Source organism: Petromyzon marinus, chromosome 7 (assembly GCF_048934315.1).
Source record: "Petromyzon marinus isolate PM22_M1 ecotype Great Lakes invasive population chromosome 7, UKy_Petmar_22M1.pri1.0, whole genome shotgun sequence".
Taxonomy (NCBI): domain Eukaryota; kingdom Metazoa; phylum Chordata; class Hyperoartia; order Petromyzontiformes; family Petromyzontidae; genus Petromyzon; species Petromyzon marinus.
In genome coordinates, this window is record NC_133673.1 from 11,575,339 (window position 1) to 11,591,513 (window position 16,175).

The 16,175-nt window shown below is 42.2% G+C and overlaps 1 protein-coding gene across 10 annotated transcripts in view; it reads left to right on the forward strand.

Moving 5' to 3' along the window:
* Positions 1–5,664: 5,664 nt before the first annotated feature.
* LOC116939979 (myotubularin-related protein 5-like) overlaps positions 5,665–16,175 on the forward strand; it is a 95,411-nt gene continuing 84,900 nt past the window's right edge. For all 10 annotated transcript variants that reach the window (XM_032949113.2, XM_032949117.2, XM_032949118.2 and 7 more), the window contains exon 1: positions 5,665–5,850. In XM_032949113.2, coding sequence (XP_032805004.2) covers positions 5,796–5,850 — 55 coding nt within the window. In that variant the 5' untranslated portion in view covers positions 5,665–5,795. The remainder of the gene's footprint in view (positions 5,851–16,175) is intronic.

Sequence of the window (16,175 nt, forward strand, 5' to 3'; positions counted from 1 at the left end):
AATGGCCAAACATCTCAGTTCAGGACCCTTCTCAAACAGAGAGCTATATGACCCAGGGAGAGTTTTCTTGGTGAATAAAGGGCATCTTCTTGATTCTTTCGGTAAAGTCACGTATTTTTTATATTTATTATTTTATTATTTCCCTTCTACGTGACTTTACCGAAAGAACCAAGAAGATGAATCACGAAAGCTTTAAATCGAAAAATAAAGGGCGTGTTTTAGTATTATTATTAACTGTACCATGTGTGGCTAATTTTAATCCAGGTGAAATAAGTTACGAGTTCATGTTCAGTCTAGATTAGCCTGGTTAACCACATTTGGTATTGTTTACAGCCAACATAAAGCGAGAGACAGACATCATTGTTTCCTCAATCCGGAACTTCCTTGTTCGCCACTGAATGATGCAAATAAACGCCTGTGTGTTATTCGTGCTCTGTCAACTTTATTTGGACTTCACTTCATCCGTAATTGTTCTCACGAAGTGTGACGTATTGCTAAATGGGTGGGGTCTGTTTCAATTTTTTTTATTGGAGACAGGCAACGAATAACTTGACTGTAAATTATCAATGATTTTACGGTCATGTCCATCAACGACGATACAATGGCCACACAAAATAATACACGTTTTCAAACCTTTAAATTTCGATTTAAAGCTTTCGTGACTGCAGGGATTCATATTCTTGGTTCTTTCGGTAAAGTCACGTAGAAGGGAAATATTTTTTTTATTATTTTTATAGTTTTCTTTTTATTATTTTATTATTTCCCTTCTTCGTGACTACCGAAAGAACAAAGAATATGAATCCCTGCAGTCACGAAAGCTTTAAATCAAAATTTAACCAAGAAGAAGTTTTCAAACCTCATATTCGAAATGTGCACACAGTGCCAAATTGTTGATTAAGTTTTAATTACTTTGCAGCAAAATCCCACATATATTAATACATGTATGTTCATAAGCACAATTCTTCTGACATAAAAGGCAAACACATGAATATATAGAACAATGTAAAGTGGCTTCAGCTGCATAGATCACAGAAGAGTGCCTACGTGGTATAGGATGCATTGATGACATGACAAGGGGTTTGTGGCTGCCAGCCAAAATGTAAAGCAATCCATACTTAAGCGTTATGGATGGGGAAAATCCAGACTGTGCAAGGGTCCCAAGAGGACAGATGGTCGCACTTTGTATGGCATGAGATTGCAATGAGTGAAACATGTTTTGCTACTGAACAAACTTTTCCAAAAGTTTTGCAAGGAGGAAATGATTAGATAATTCATATTTTAACAGCTTTGAAGTACTGTACAACACCAATTGGACTCATGTAGTGTATAAATGCAGCGGTATCCCAAAACAAATGCTGTACTGAACAGTGTAACATGGGCGTCCTGGGGAATGGAGACATATTTATGCACCCATTTTATACATAGGCATAGGAAAATTGTGAAGTGATGAGCCTGGATTTGAATGGGGATAGGGAGTCAACAGTAGGTATGGCTGAGGAAGGTATGTCCAGACAATAGAGCAACAGAGGAGAAAGAGTGAATGCCCACTGAGAAAAGGTCGACTGGGGGCTTTTACAGATGACTAGACTGAAAAGTATTTTAGAGGACTAGAGTTAGATGACGGATGAGGTAGGCAGGGGCTAGTCTACGGATAATCTTCAAGACTATGCTTTCCCACCTGATGATGGACGCTTGTGTTGCGCCCAAAACGCCGTGATTTATTGTATTTTACACCTACGTAACTTTACCGAAAGAACCAATGAGTAGAGACTATGAGTGTGATCTTGAAATTGATCCAGAATTTCACTGGCAGCCAGTGGAGCTACCGGAGTATTTGGGTTTATTTTGTTTAGCGAATGCTTTTACACGTGACTTTCACATAGTTAGAGTACCAGATACGCAAGATAAATAGATACGTATAAATATATACGCCAATGATCTGTGAGTGGACGTTAGCCCACAGAGCCACAGAGCCACATTCGGGTGACGTGGTCACATTTATGGATACAAAGATAAGACGTCTCGCAGTAGAATTTTTGGTCATCTGGAGATTGGAGTTGATGGATTTTTTGGAACCTTGTGAAACATCATAGCACAGCCGTTTCTGAGAGGAATACATGCCTTATTATGTAAGTGCAATAGAAGTGGTTTGAAAGGTGAGAGTTGAACCAGGAGAGGAGTGTACTGCAGATGAATGCATGCTAATGGAGGTTCTTAAGGGAGGATTGAGTGGGCTATTGTGACAAAAGCAGCAGAATAGTCTAGGAGAATTAGTAGAGGGATCCACTGCTTGAGGAGAGAACAAACTAAATCGCTACGTGTGAGAAAACAGTTTCAGTAGTTATTTTTTTTAAATCTATGTTTGAAGAAAAAAGGTATGCTGTGTTGAATTGGGTTCGTGCGTGCATGATGTTTACGCCTTCCCCCACCTTCCCTCCATCCCGGCACCGTGTATCCCCCACAAATGCGCGGGCAGTGCTCGTTAATATTTTATTGGATCATACATATTCTCTCCCGAGAGAGCAGTAGTTTCATGATTGCAACGTCATAAGTTCAAATTCTATTAGGCTGGACCCAACACAATAACTCTCCAGAGAGCACCGATTAGTGGGAAGTGAACAACCATTGTCCTATGCAGCGAATTGTCAGAATTTCCAACACCACTACAGAGCAACTCATGGAAATAAGGGGCACAAAGCACTTATAGTGCTCATAAATGTAAGAGACACTTTCATTTTTGATGTTATTCCTTAAAACTCCTTTGCAAATCCACGAACAGGCCTTGCCACGCTATTTAGGTCATGGGGCTTATGTGGCGATACTTTCCTATTCTAGCCAGTGCGGGTCCGTAAAAATGATACATTATCACAAGCTATCTGTTTGGTGCCGTGTCCATTCCATTTTATCGTTGGAGAGTGTGTGTCCTCAGGAAGGTAGCAGCAGCCTCCAGCCTGTTTACGGGAGACGTTAAAGGGGTTCTATCCAAACCATGCAGAAGAATTTTTTTAACACAAAAACAATGCTCACACCCGAACCTTCCACAACCGCCCTCGTGATGTCATTATACGTGTCTGAGCAGACGGTAGAATGCCTCGTAGGCGCGTCACCTTGGACTGACATGCAGGCATTTGTCTTTGCTAGCACTTTTGGGCATATAGCAAACCTATACTGTATGCTGTCGTCAGGACGACAGCATACACTCAAAGTGCTTGCCACAAATGAACCACAATACCTTTGCCGATCTCGTCCAGAAGCATAAACCATCACGCGAACTCCGGTCATCCTCGCAGTGGCTTTTGGTTGGCCATCGAACAAAGACGGTGGTCGCCGCATCGCGTCCTTTCAGATGCGCCTCTGCGGCCGTCTGGAGCGCTCTTCCGTCCGATATTAGGAAGCCACTGGATTGAAAACTAATTTCTTTAGAATTGCTTTTTTACGTTTAGTTTGTTGCCCTTCCACGGACCTTCGATTAGCACGTACGGTGCGAAAGAAGTTCAGTACACATACATACAGGACGGGTGGGAGGGCAGAGGTTTTAGTGTGATGGGGACACAAGTCTTGGTAGGGGAAAGAGCAAGCAGTGTTTGGTGTTGCAACAATGCTGTCAGCACACGACAGCACATTTACCAGCAGGCAGCTACCACGTAGTCGTATTTTAATGCAATAGCATTAACTTATAACAGCATGTCGTGTTAAATGTCCAGTAACACTAAGTGGTTACAATTACGAGGCACAGCCAGCATAATCTGGATGTGTTCGAATGCATGTTACAAGCTCATGGGACCATTTAAACACGTGGTAATGGACTTGCTAGAGGTCGAGATCATCATCATTGTCAGCGATGATCAATCTACTGCTGGATGATGCACCCCCCGCCTCCCCAAAGCCGTTGCCATCGCTTACGGTCCTGGAATGTACCAATCACCCCCAAGCACTTACTACACACGAGCTGATGGAACAGATATACATCTGAACGGGTTTTGAATGAAGGTCCAACATTCTTATGCCCTTCACCCTGGTGATGATTTATCCCTTGTGAGGACAGGGCCTGGATCCACCCTGCCCCTGGGTGATTTAAACCTGCTTGAGTCTGGATTTCGGAATTGCTGCTCCCCCCTCCGCTTACCATTGAATTAGTGTCTCTTCAACCAGGGCCCTTTGCACTCTGCCCCAGGCGGAGAGACGGTTCCTTCTACACCCACTGACCTGATCCTTTGACAAGATCCCGGTCCCCCAATTCATCCCCGTGTCTTAGCTCCTCCAGTCCACTAAGAAGTGCCTGATCCTCCTCCTTTACTCTGATTCCTGCTCCATCCAGCGACTCCACCCCTTCCAGTAGTAAAGCCCTCCCCATCCCTTCTCCTTGATCCCTTCCTTCTCCCCCCCCCCCAATTCCAGGTGACCTGACCCCTCTAGGTAAAAGACCCTGCTCCCTCGATTAAGCCTGATCCACTTCCATTCCCTTACTTACTGCTCCCCTACCCTCCCCCTTTCTCCCACACCGTGACCCCACCCATCCACTGATAACATTGTGATCTCCCCCCTCCCCCATACTTATCTGATTCCCCTACTCCTCCTTCTTCCTCGCCTGACCCCCGAAACCCACCCCATGAGCTGACCCTTCCAGGTACAAGACCTTGCTCTCCCCAGTCTTCACAGTGACTTGAGTCCTCCAGGGTCAAACGGCAAGTTCCTTACTGCTCCAGCTCCTCTAACCTGATCCCTTTCCCACCCTCCCCTGTTCCCAGTGACCTGACTCCTCCACTGACACAACTCTGACCCCCCCCACCTCCACCATCGAGCGACTTAACTCATCCACCGACAAGTTCCTGCTCCCACTTTTCCCTGATCCCTGCCCTCACTCACTCCGTGACCTAATCCCCAGTGATTAAAGCCCTACTCTCCCCCCTCCGTTTCTCTCTCCTTTCACCCATAATTAAGGGGTTTTTTTTGGGGGGGGGGTTAGATCGCGTAGTTATATATGTGTGTCGTTAAACCCGCCACCACCCGACACAGCCAATTGATGAAGCTAGTCGCAATTACTGGCGAAACGTCGTACTCAAGATTGTAAATGTTGTGGCTTTGCTCTCCAACACAGCGGTGTGCTGCTGTGCTAGTAACGAATTGGCCACGTTCTGTTTACGTGAACAAACCTCACGAAATTATTCATGTCGGGTGGTGGCGGCGGCTTTAACGACACACACACATATATATTGAACGCGATCTAACCAAAAATAAACAAAACAAAAGCCTCCTATAGTGGATGACATTGTGTCGTGAAAGCCTGCTAGGTGTTAAAACTGACTTCGCCCATCAAGATTCAGAGCTACCAGAACCTCCACCCCACCCGTGCGACCCCTCCACTGCCAGTCACAGTTGGGGGGCGGGGGGGGGCTACCCAGTACCGCAGTGCGCATGCGCCTGGGGCCGCCTGAACGCTCGCCTCGTCGTCGTGCGCGTGACGTCGCACGCCCAACCCGCCCCCCCCCTCCCCGATGCGCCATTGTATTCCCCAGCGCGCATAGGCGCGGCGCTTCGGCGCGCTTCGCGATTGGCCCACCGGCGCGAACCGCCCTCGGTCGGCCAATGGCGCGAGCCGAAACTGAGGGGGCAGTGCGCCTATACGCGCTAGGGAATGTGGTGGCCCGCGCCGTTGCCCCCCCCACCACCCCTCCACCAACACCACCAACACCCCCCCCTCCCGTGAAGGCGCTATGGCAGGATGGCCTCCCCTCCGGACGAGTGATGCGTTCTGAGCGCAGCCGCTCCCGTCGGGCCGCCCGCCGCTCAGCAGCATGGATAGACTGGTCGATTACTTCGTGATCGTCGGGTACGATCGCGAGAAGAAAGGTGAGTTGGTTCCTTCGCGTCCGCGAGCGGAGTTCGCTCGCGGTGTGTGCCGGTGGGGTGGGGAGCGGAAGGTGTTGTGTGGTTTGGTGGCGGTGGGGGGGGGGGGGTGGAGGTGCCTTTGGCCTTATGCGCCTGGCGGGGTCCTGACCGCCTTGGCTGGGTTGGATATCCAGGCGAGGCCGAGGCGTCGTTGGCGGGGTGTGTGCGGTAAGGCCGCGCGATGTCGCGCTGAGGCGACGCGGTTATGCAATGCCGCGGAGGGGCCTAGAGTGGCGACGAAAGTGTGCGTTGGTATTTGTTGAAAGGACGGTCGTTTAGGTGGCAGTGTGTTGTTCGTTGTGCGCGTGTTTAGCAATGCAGCTGTCGCGTTGTTGTGTAAACAACGACGTTCGACATTCCTGCACAGGACGTGCCTCTCTGAAGCACGGCGTTGTCGGCGATGTCTTTGCTGTGGCCAGTTGCATTAAGAACACCTAGTGATTTTGTTTGTTGTTGTTGTTATGTCCCATTAAGCTGCACCGTTTTAAGTGGCACAGCTGGTGGAAAGACGGTAATAACGGTGTTGTGTGCAAGTGGTCACTGGCCATTGAAGTGCTGTACAGTGCTATGTGAGTTAATGCGTGTGAGGCAGCGTTATCCGTCGAGGCAATATTTGACGTTAGCATCTTTTGCAGCAACCAATGTGAAATTATGTACTGATGTTTCCATTTTGAGGTAATGTTACGAGTGTAATAAAATACATCACGCCAAGTACACTACTCCATTGTGGGTTTTTTTTTTGCGTGGTGATAACCTTTTGCAGGAATCCTGTGGTCAAAAGCACTTCGATACAAATCTCTCTTTTCAAATTTTAACCTAAACTATATGCATTGCAGTTTTACATTTTGGTCAATCGTGGGTGTGGGCATTTAGCCTGTATAAGCCAACTGATGTGGGGTTTTGTTTTTACTCTTAAAATGCAAATGTTCACATTTTATTCTGAAATCACACAGTACTTCCAAAGCGCATACCATTATTTTCGTGAAGAATGTGAAGACCAGAACCCCCGATCAGGAGGTTCCAGTTAAACAACTGATGACGCTGCTTATTTACAAAATTTGACTGCGTTCACGACTAACCGGCGGTACAGTAATCCTCCTCCCCCTGTGTTACTTTATGCACCTCCTGTTCATTCCTTGGGCTACGTTTACACGACAACGTGTTTGTGCATTATTAGTTTCGAAAAAAAAACCTGTTCTCGCATTAATGTTGACAGTACTTTATTTTTGGACAGTACAGTACAATATTGCATTTGTACTTTTAGTGTGGACAAATACAAGCAATCATTTTCCAAAAACTGCAATACATTTATATAAAGGAAACGAATAACGTTTTCTTGGAATTTGCTGTGGTCTTGAGTGCTCATTCTTATACAGTGTTGGCCTGAATAAATTATATTTTCTGTACCCGTTTTGATGTTTAAATATGATACACATATTTAAACACATATGCAAGCCATTTCTTTATGTGTAGGGATGTGGTTTATTTGTTTTAATAGCTACGTCCTCGCAGCCAACAACAGATCAAAAGAGCTGGCATATAGGGTAGAATGATTTTGACCAAGTTTACAGCAGTTTCAAAGATCAGTCTTATACATTTAAAAATATCAAACCACCATACAATGCATCAGATTATAGGATAATTATTACACTTACAATAGCGTTATTTATTTCAATGAGTAGACTTATACAGCAACCACACTGAAGTGGTTGATCTTTACTTAATAATGCATTGAACATAGATCAAGCTGAGTGTGTTAAAGTGCCCACATTGGGTATTACTAATAGATGCCAATGCACAATGAATCATTCCCTCAACTGCTCATTGTGCCACACCTTAGGGTGCTTAGAAAACACTCATCAGACATAATTTCTCTCCAAACTAGAGTTAACATTTGCTCCATATGACTAGAGCAAAGTGGTATTGGACAAATTGTTCTTGACCAAAGACATGTCTTTTAACATTAATCAATTTACAAATTGGCAAGACAGTGTCATGTATGTAGTATTTTTAAGCTCAAGGTGAATAGGTTAACATGCCATTGCTGTGATGCCACCACACCCAGCCATTACATTCATCCGTAATTAATGTAAAGTCGACCTCTGACCTCCAAGATCCACTGTTACAGTATCCGATTACTGCATCTGGCTTTAGCTCTTCCCGTTGGTCACCAACAATTTGTACTATTCCAATGCTTCTCTCAGCAGCCAGTCATCCTCTGTTGAGCACATGTTGCATCAATACATAAACTTATTCCTGGTTAAATCTGTAACATGTTCTTGCCACTTTCTATTCCTGACTTTCAAGCTGCTTACGATAGTCGTCCATTATATTCCCATCATTGCTTATGTACACCTGTATTAATCGGACAGAATAATATTTTTTAGTTGCTTCACATTATTTGTCATAGTTATTATAGCAGTTTGTCCATAGTTTAATTGTGTAATGTTTCTCAACCGAGGCCCAAAGATACAATGTAAAGAAGTAACGTCAATATTTTTGCTGCGAACTGCAGAATTTTAGACACTTAAAACTATCCCGTGGGTGTGTCCCATGATACAGTGTTTGAGTTGACGGGGCACTGTCTGTGAATATACACTGACTTGGGCGTGGCTGAAACTGAATAAGCGTGCCGTAAAATAAAATAAAAGAACGCCATTGCACGTTCTATTCACGGCAGGATACATGTTGAGCGGGACGCGTTCGTGGTCGGCCTTCTGTTTCCACTGTGACCATGTGATCCTGGCAGGCAATGTTAAGAGTGGATGCCTGCGTGCGTGGCAAATGTTAATGCCAGAAGGCACACAGAAGAAGAGGTCGCAATAAGCAGCAGCTATCAAGCACCCCGAGCGTGGGAGTCTGGTCCTCAACCTTTCTCTCGGTGCACTCTGCCTTGTCTGTTTATTGACTTGTCGATGAAAACATGTAAATCATCAATATGCATCGTTATTTTGAAACCAAAATAGCTTTTTGAATGCTGTGAAATTAACTTGCAAATTGTTTAGAAATAAAAAAAATTCCCATGTCACCGTCATTTTTCACGTGGTTAAACATTACAGCATGCTATATTGAAGAATACTTTGAAGTGTTTGATTTCTTCATACTTTCTGTGACAAATTACATCTTTTTTGGTAAATGCCTAAATAAGGACATGTAGAAAGAGTCATGGGTGAGTACAGTATGTAAAATGAATGGGATCTTCTGCTATTTAAGTAACATTGCTTTTCCCACTGGAAATGGAAAGTGTACTGTGCGTACTGTTTGTAAAAATAAAACCCATTTTCAGTGGAATGGGGGAAGCAGGATATAACGTAAATGTTTAATATGCACCCCACATGGGTACTGCTGCTATTCGTCCTGAATGCTAATGAAGCCCGTTGTGGGAGAGTCTGGCAAGCATTGGGCAACCCTCTATGTTTAACAGCACTTGGGTGCATGCGCTGGTATGCATCTTGATATAAAGCAGAGCTGTGCTAATTTAATTGATTTGGGTTATCGCAATGCATTGCAGTCAGTTGGTTTTTGAATGGTATATCTAATGATGACTGGTCCTGTGTATAATTTTTTTTTTTAAACTTAAACTTCCACAATGTAAATACGGAAGTGATGTTAGACACGTTGCACCGTAACGCTGCCTTTGCTGACGTAATTATGACAAGTGCTTAGTGGATTCCAGTCATTTACTGCTGTTATGTGTCTGCTTCTTCATTCAGTGAAAAAATTTAGCTGGTTTTGGAAGCAGATGGAGTGTGCACAGGATATCCTGCTTTCCTGTTTTCATTGTGTGGACAGACCAGATATAACTATAGTCTCGGTTGGACCTTTTCACCTGAACGCCTGACCTTGAAACTGCTGCCTGGGTTATCGGAGGCTGAGGTTTGGCTGCTGGCTTTCTGTTGGAGTTTCCGTAGTGAAATTGCTTCTGAGCCCATGGGCCAAATAAAAAAAAGTGAAAAAACACACACTTGGAGCTAAGATGCAGCTGACAGGTGCTGTTGGCAAACAGTTTGATAATTGTTTTGACTTTGCTTATAATGCATAAAAGCTGGATGTTTTCAACATGTTTTTGAAAGGTACATGCTGCAGCAATGTCGAACTGGGTTAGGGCAGCATCGCCATGAAAATATGCTTGTAATTTTGTTTTGCTGAAATTGCAGATTGGTTCTCTGAACCATTGTACATTTAGTTGCAAGAAGACCAATGTAGAATATTTAAAATTTAAGGACCTCTGCATTTTGGTATATGTGCGTGCTTGGAATTACACATAGAGCCAGAAAGGGGAATATATGAGTTTAAGGACATATGCAACTTGGAGACATTAACTGTTACAAAAAGTAAGTGGATTTCAGTAAGACACTTGACGATACGGGATAAAAAAGCGTAATTTTACCAGGTAAGGTCGACTGAGGCATATATTCTTTTTCAGAAGCGACCTGGCCACAAATGATTGTTCAACTAATTGACTTATCACGTGGAAATTCATACCGGCCAAATGCTGTCTAAGGTCGGTGGTGAGATTGACAATGGAGTGGCAGTCACAGTAGGGCGCACACCCAACAGGACATCTACGACAGAGATGGAGCAATGATATCGGCTCATATGCAGGTGCCAGATAGGTTGTTGCATCGCAAGACTGTGACAGATGGCCACAGCTTTGGGAAGCTTTCATCCTGTAGTGGATTGGTCATTACTGATGAAGATAATGCTGATCACTGTCATATCCAACAAGTCGAGATAGTCTGTTTTTTTAGCATTTTCACATTTGTATAGGTGATTGCTATGTTTAAAAATAAATATGACGGTCTAATTTTTTGAAAAGTATACGATGGACATTGCCTATTGAGAATTAAAAAAATTTTCTGCACCTGCACTAACTCTGAAACTATTAAAGGCAAGGTAAGCTTTGTTATTTAAGAACAATAACATATACAACCTTGTAAAGTTGAACTGCAATAACAGTTGATTTTGAAGACTCGTTTTAAGTACAGGCAGACCTCGCTTAATGCTCAAGATGTGTTCCTAGAAAAGTGAGCGCTAATTGAAGCAGTGCTAAAAGGGGCCATGATAACATTGTATATATGAGGATGCATTCCCGACGGCGTTATTTCTTTCAAAATGGGACCATTTTGGCAGTATCAGACGATAAAAAAAATACCCTCTCGTGCAATAAAACAGTAGGTGTTAAGATGTTCAAACACCAAACAGAAACCTTTTGTAAGGAATCATGTTCGCACTAACCACACACAGTACTTGTGGTGGACATGCAAACAAACATGCTATGATATATGGCATTGTCTTTGAAACTGATTTGTCTACACCAGAGGCAGCCTTGTTTAGGGCCTAGTGTCACCAGTGCCAGACCAGAGAATGCCAAAAAGCGAACAGTACAGAGACAGTGCACTATCGGAGCATTTATAGCTCGGGATGAGCAGATACAAAATGGGACTATTTTGCCAGTATCAAAGTATGAAAAAAAATAGCTGTTACCCTTCATGATAATAAAACAGGTGGTAAGATTTAGATTTAAAGCTTTAGTGACTGCAGGAATTAATTTTCTTGGTTCTTTCGGTAAAGTCACGTAGAAGGGAAACAAGAATAGGTGTTAAGATGTTCAAACACCAAATATTAACCTTTTGCAAGGAATCAAGTTTGCATTATAACCACACGTACTTGTGGTGAACATGCAAACGAACATGATCTGATAATATATGCATTGTTTGAATCTGATTGGCCTACCCCAGAGACAGCAAAATGTTTCTATTTGGTGTTTGAACATCTTAACTACTGTTTTATTGCCAGAAAGGGTGAAACCTCTTCTAATTTTTTTCATACGTTATTTCTTTCGTATGAGCACTATTTAAGGGGGGGGGCCCATTGAGGTATTGGTAATAGCGCTAATAATACAGAGGGTAAAAATTATTTCGTAAATAAATTAAATTGCTTCTTAGAATAACATCAGTTAGTATTGAATGCTGTATTCACGACTGCATTATATTGTACTCGTGCAAGGCAGCGGTGGGAGACGAGGTTGTGGGAGCTGCTGTGCTCCCAATCTGGGTCATTCTCAGTGAAGAGCTCCAGGATCTCCGTGATCTTCGTGATGCCCTCAGTCTCAAATTCCGTGGCGAAGGTTTCTTTGAGGTGGTGCCTGAGGCTCCCATCCTGTCTCGTGAGTTTTCATCTGGCTAAACTGAAATAACATTAACAAATTGTTGATTTTTTTAAATCTTGACTACGAATTGTGATCAACTTATTGTGGGGGGTGGAGTCTGGTTGGCTGAGGGCATACGGCGCTCTCAATGGCCAAGCGAATGATTTCCCGACGCTCTGTGTTCTCACTCATAAGTGCGTTTTAGATTTTTGTATATATATTTTTTACATTTCCCAAGTACAAAGAGTGCTATAACAAATTGGCGCTCTACGGGGTTGTGTGAAGCGAGGTTTGCCTGTATCGATTGTATTCCTGTCATATATGTTTTGTTTTGTAAACGTTGAGGATTTTTGGATGTGCAGAGGCACACTACTTTTTGGTGGTTCTCAACAGTGGAGTGTTTTATTTGTAGCATAGGTTCAAATGATCGGAATGTGATTGCACTTTAATTTGTTGATAATTTTGCCTTTTAAAACTGCTTTAAAAATATGATGAAACATTCGAAATTACAATGAACAATATGTATTTTTTAGGTTTTATATTGTTTGCTTTGAAGAAAACAAATGATTTCAACTTTACGAATACATTCTAAGGTCGCATTTATTATACACATTGCTTGCCACAAATGACTCACAAAACCTCGCTGATCTTGTCAAGGAGCATAAACCATCACGTGAACTCTGGTCATCCTCGCAGCGGCTTTTGGCTGGCCATCGAACACCGATGGTCACTGCATCGCGCGTTCAGATGCGCTTTTGCGGCTGTCTGGAACGCTCTTCCCATATTAGGAGGCCACTGGTGCTATACACATTTAAATCTAGATTGAAAACTAATTTCTTTGGAACTGTGTTTTGTTTGTTGTCGTCCCCCTGCACCTCCGATTAGCATGGTTCTCTATGTACGGTGCGAAAGAAGTTCAATATACATACATTTACGCTGGTCTGTAATCATAATTGGCTTCATTTATACTGATGTCCAGAAGGGGTTAATCAGAAAGTTACAACACCAAACAATCCAAAACATGATAAGAATGCAAAGTATAAGAAGGGTAAGACAATCAATTTTTTTTTTATTTTATCAGGTAAAGCAGTGAGGGATCAATCTGTTTCACCACTCTATAGGCAGGCATTGGCACATGAAAGTTTCCAGAGTTGCTTCTTTTGTGCAAATAACTTAAGTGTGTGCATAGCAAATACTTAACTTTTTTGTAGCTTGACATTTAACATTTTAGTGAGTAAGATTCAGCATACTTGGCTCAACTGAGTAAAGCTTGTGTTGTAACATTTTCCAGTTGTTTTTATTTAAGGTCTGAAAAAGAAACGCGAATGGAAAATTACAATTTTTTGCTGTATCATGCCGGTTAATCGTAGTAGATACATGACTTGATGCATTTACTACCCTTCGGAGCTAATTTACTGCAATAATGGGTTAGTTTTGTAAGAACAATCATGAGTATTTTTTCATGCAAATACATTTACACAACCACTGAGTGTTTAAAGCTACGTACACTAATTGTCGTGAAATTATAGGGAAAGTAAGATGTCTCGGTAACGTGAAGAATTCTCGAAACATTCGGTTGGAAAATAATTCAACACGAGAGGAATGTGAGAACCCTTTCTTCACTGTCCCACTGTGGCTGTCAAATGTTGACATGGGACTGACCTTCATGTTATAAACTGCAGTATGGGTGGAATAGCTTCTGTAGCAGTTATCTGGCGCCAGTGGCTCAGTACGACATACACATGTCACTGGTCAAGGCTTCATATCAACCCTGGTCAGTATCCCAGCAGGGATGGAGACAACTGCATCTTATCAGTTGTTGGCTTTGACTGCTAATGACATGAACCATGTTTATTTAATGGGTCAGTGGGGGGTCTGAAGTACTAAATTGACTCGGTATTTGGTAATTAAGTCTTGATCCTGATAGACGATATTCTGATGGAGTGCAAGCCTGGTATGCTGATCACCAAGAACACAGACCTCACTTGAACTTGCTTGACACGTGGACGATATGGTAAATGATTGCTTGGTATGCTGACTGCTATGTGAGTGGGTCCAACATCAGGGCTTTGGCGTACAACGAGACATGTGTCTCTTTGGATGATAGAATTGTGACTCTGTCGCCCTCTTGTTCCTCTCTCTAAACTAATAAATACTCCGGACCAACTTTATGTGAAACATAACATCAAATGTGTTTGGAGCAAGGCCGTAGCCATGGAGTCAACATTGGGGGGGAACCAAATCTCCCCAGAAAAAAAAAATCGAAATTTGAAAACGAATTTCTTGCCTAAAATATTAAAAATTTCACGAACACATGGGATGGACTCTTTATTGATATTTTACAATATTGTCTAATCGTGTATTGTATTACATTGCTCTGTTTTTACTTTTTTTTACCTTTTCTTGTTTCATTGTATGTAATGGCAGAGATTAGGGATTCATAAAGTACAACCATAATCACAATCATATAAACATAAATCCATGCATTGTTATATGAAGACAAGTCCAGATATTGTGGCCAAAGTTTTAGCAAATTGTTGTTTTTATTTACATAGTATCGCAATTTTGAATTTTTGAAATATTTTTATAGCAATTTATTGGGGGGGACATTTTGAGCATATTTGAATATAATAATTACGGCCTTGGTTTGGAGTGCAATAGTGCAAAAATTATGAATACTGTTTCATATCTATATATTGGTTAGTATAATTTTTGGTAGCCATTTGAAAATGTTAATCGTTAAAACTTGATGTATGCTGGTAATAAATCTGGCTATAACCACCAAACTTACATGGATTTGTAATTCAGAGATTGCGTTTGAGAAATGTGCCTGTTTGCGTCACTGCCAGTTTACTCAGAGTAAATCTCCAGTAGCAGTTACATAACCCATAGTTCAGCAATTAATCATTCAATTCAACATCAAGACCTTTTTTTAAATAAAAACCAGGACACTGTAAACTAATCAGCACTGCATTTAAAAAAATGTTTTTTTTACTGACATTTCACTGTTAAGGAGACTAGCTGTATTATTTGACTTTGCTGGTTTTGGAAAGCAGCCCATTTGTATAATGAGCTTCATGAGTTAAATATCGGTAAGGAAAGTATGAAATAACGCTTTAATTCTAAATCGTTTTCTTAAAAAAAGACAAATTATTCAAAAGTAGTGCCCCCACCAAAATGCGTGGGCCCATTGGGATTGTGCGTTCTACTTCTTTGGCTCCACTGAGTGCTCCTGGTTTTCTTTTGAGTTTTTAATCATGTGTTTAACCCTCTACAAATGTCTCCCATTTTATTTGTTTTTATTTTTATTTCATAGGAATAGTCAGAGTACATGTAAACAGCATTGCAGAATGACACTTGCTGTGTAGTAAAAATCGTGGTCTCTGTGCTTGGGTTTTCAGTCCCAAACTGACTTATTCATGCCGGAATCATATCTAAGTGATGTCGTCACAAATAGGCATGGACAAGTACAGTTATAGTTTGAAAAACAGACGTCTTAATTTTTTTGAAACTTGTATTATTACAATGAAAGAGTTGTTTTCAAACACTGCATAACAGCCAAGAGCTCTCAGGCTTGAATAAGTGTCTCAGTGCTGCACTATATGTGTCATCACTTTTGTGAATGAATGAACTTGTAAAAAAAAACCCCAACATGCTATATCATGAAAATGCGTTCCACTTTGAGGAATTTCATGGTATATAAGGAAAAGTCAACATGTAAAACGCTGGTTTGTTAGTCTATCATGTAACTCTGGATGCACATTTGCTTGCACAGCCCTTTTTCTCAATCCACTGCTGGATGAAGGCCTCCCCACACTGAGTCGTGGGCGTTATTGATCGGGCATCACCGTGCTGGTTGATGAATGTGGGGAGCATCGTACTTTACAGCAATGCATTTTGCTGCACTGGTATTTGCTGTTAACCCCGTAATTCTGCAGCAGTCGACAATAACCTTACATGCGTGATGGTCACCCATTTATTCACGATCCAGGCTCAGTTTATGCTTGGCTTTGGAGATCTAATGATATCAGATGCATCTCGTTATTTTTCCATAGGCCTGGTATCTCTGTACAATGAATGTATACTGTTAACCAAATGTTTGAAAATGTCTTCTCAGGGAAAAATACAGACCACG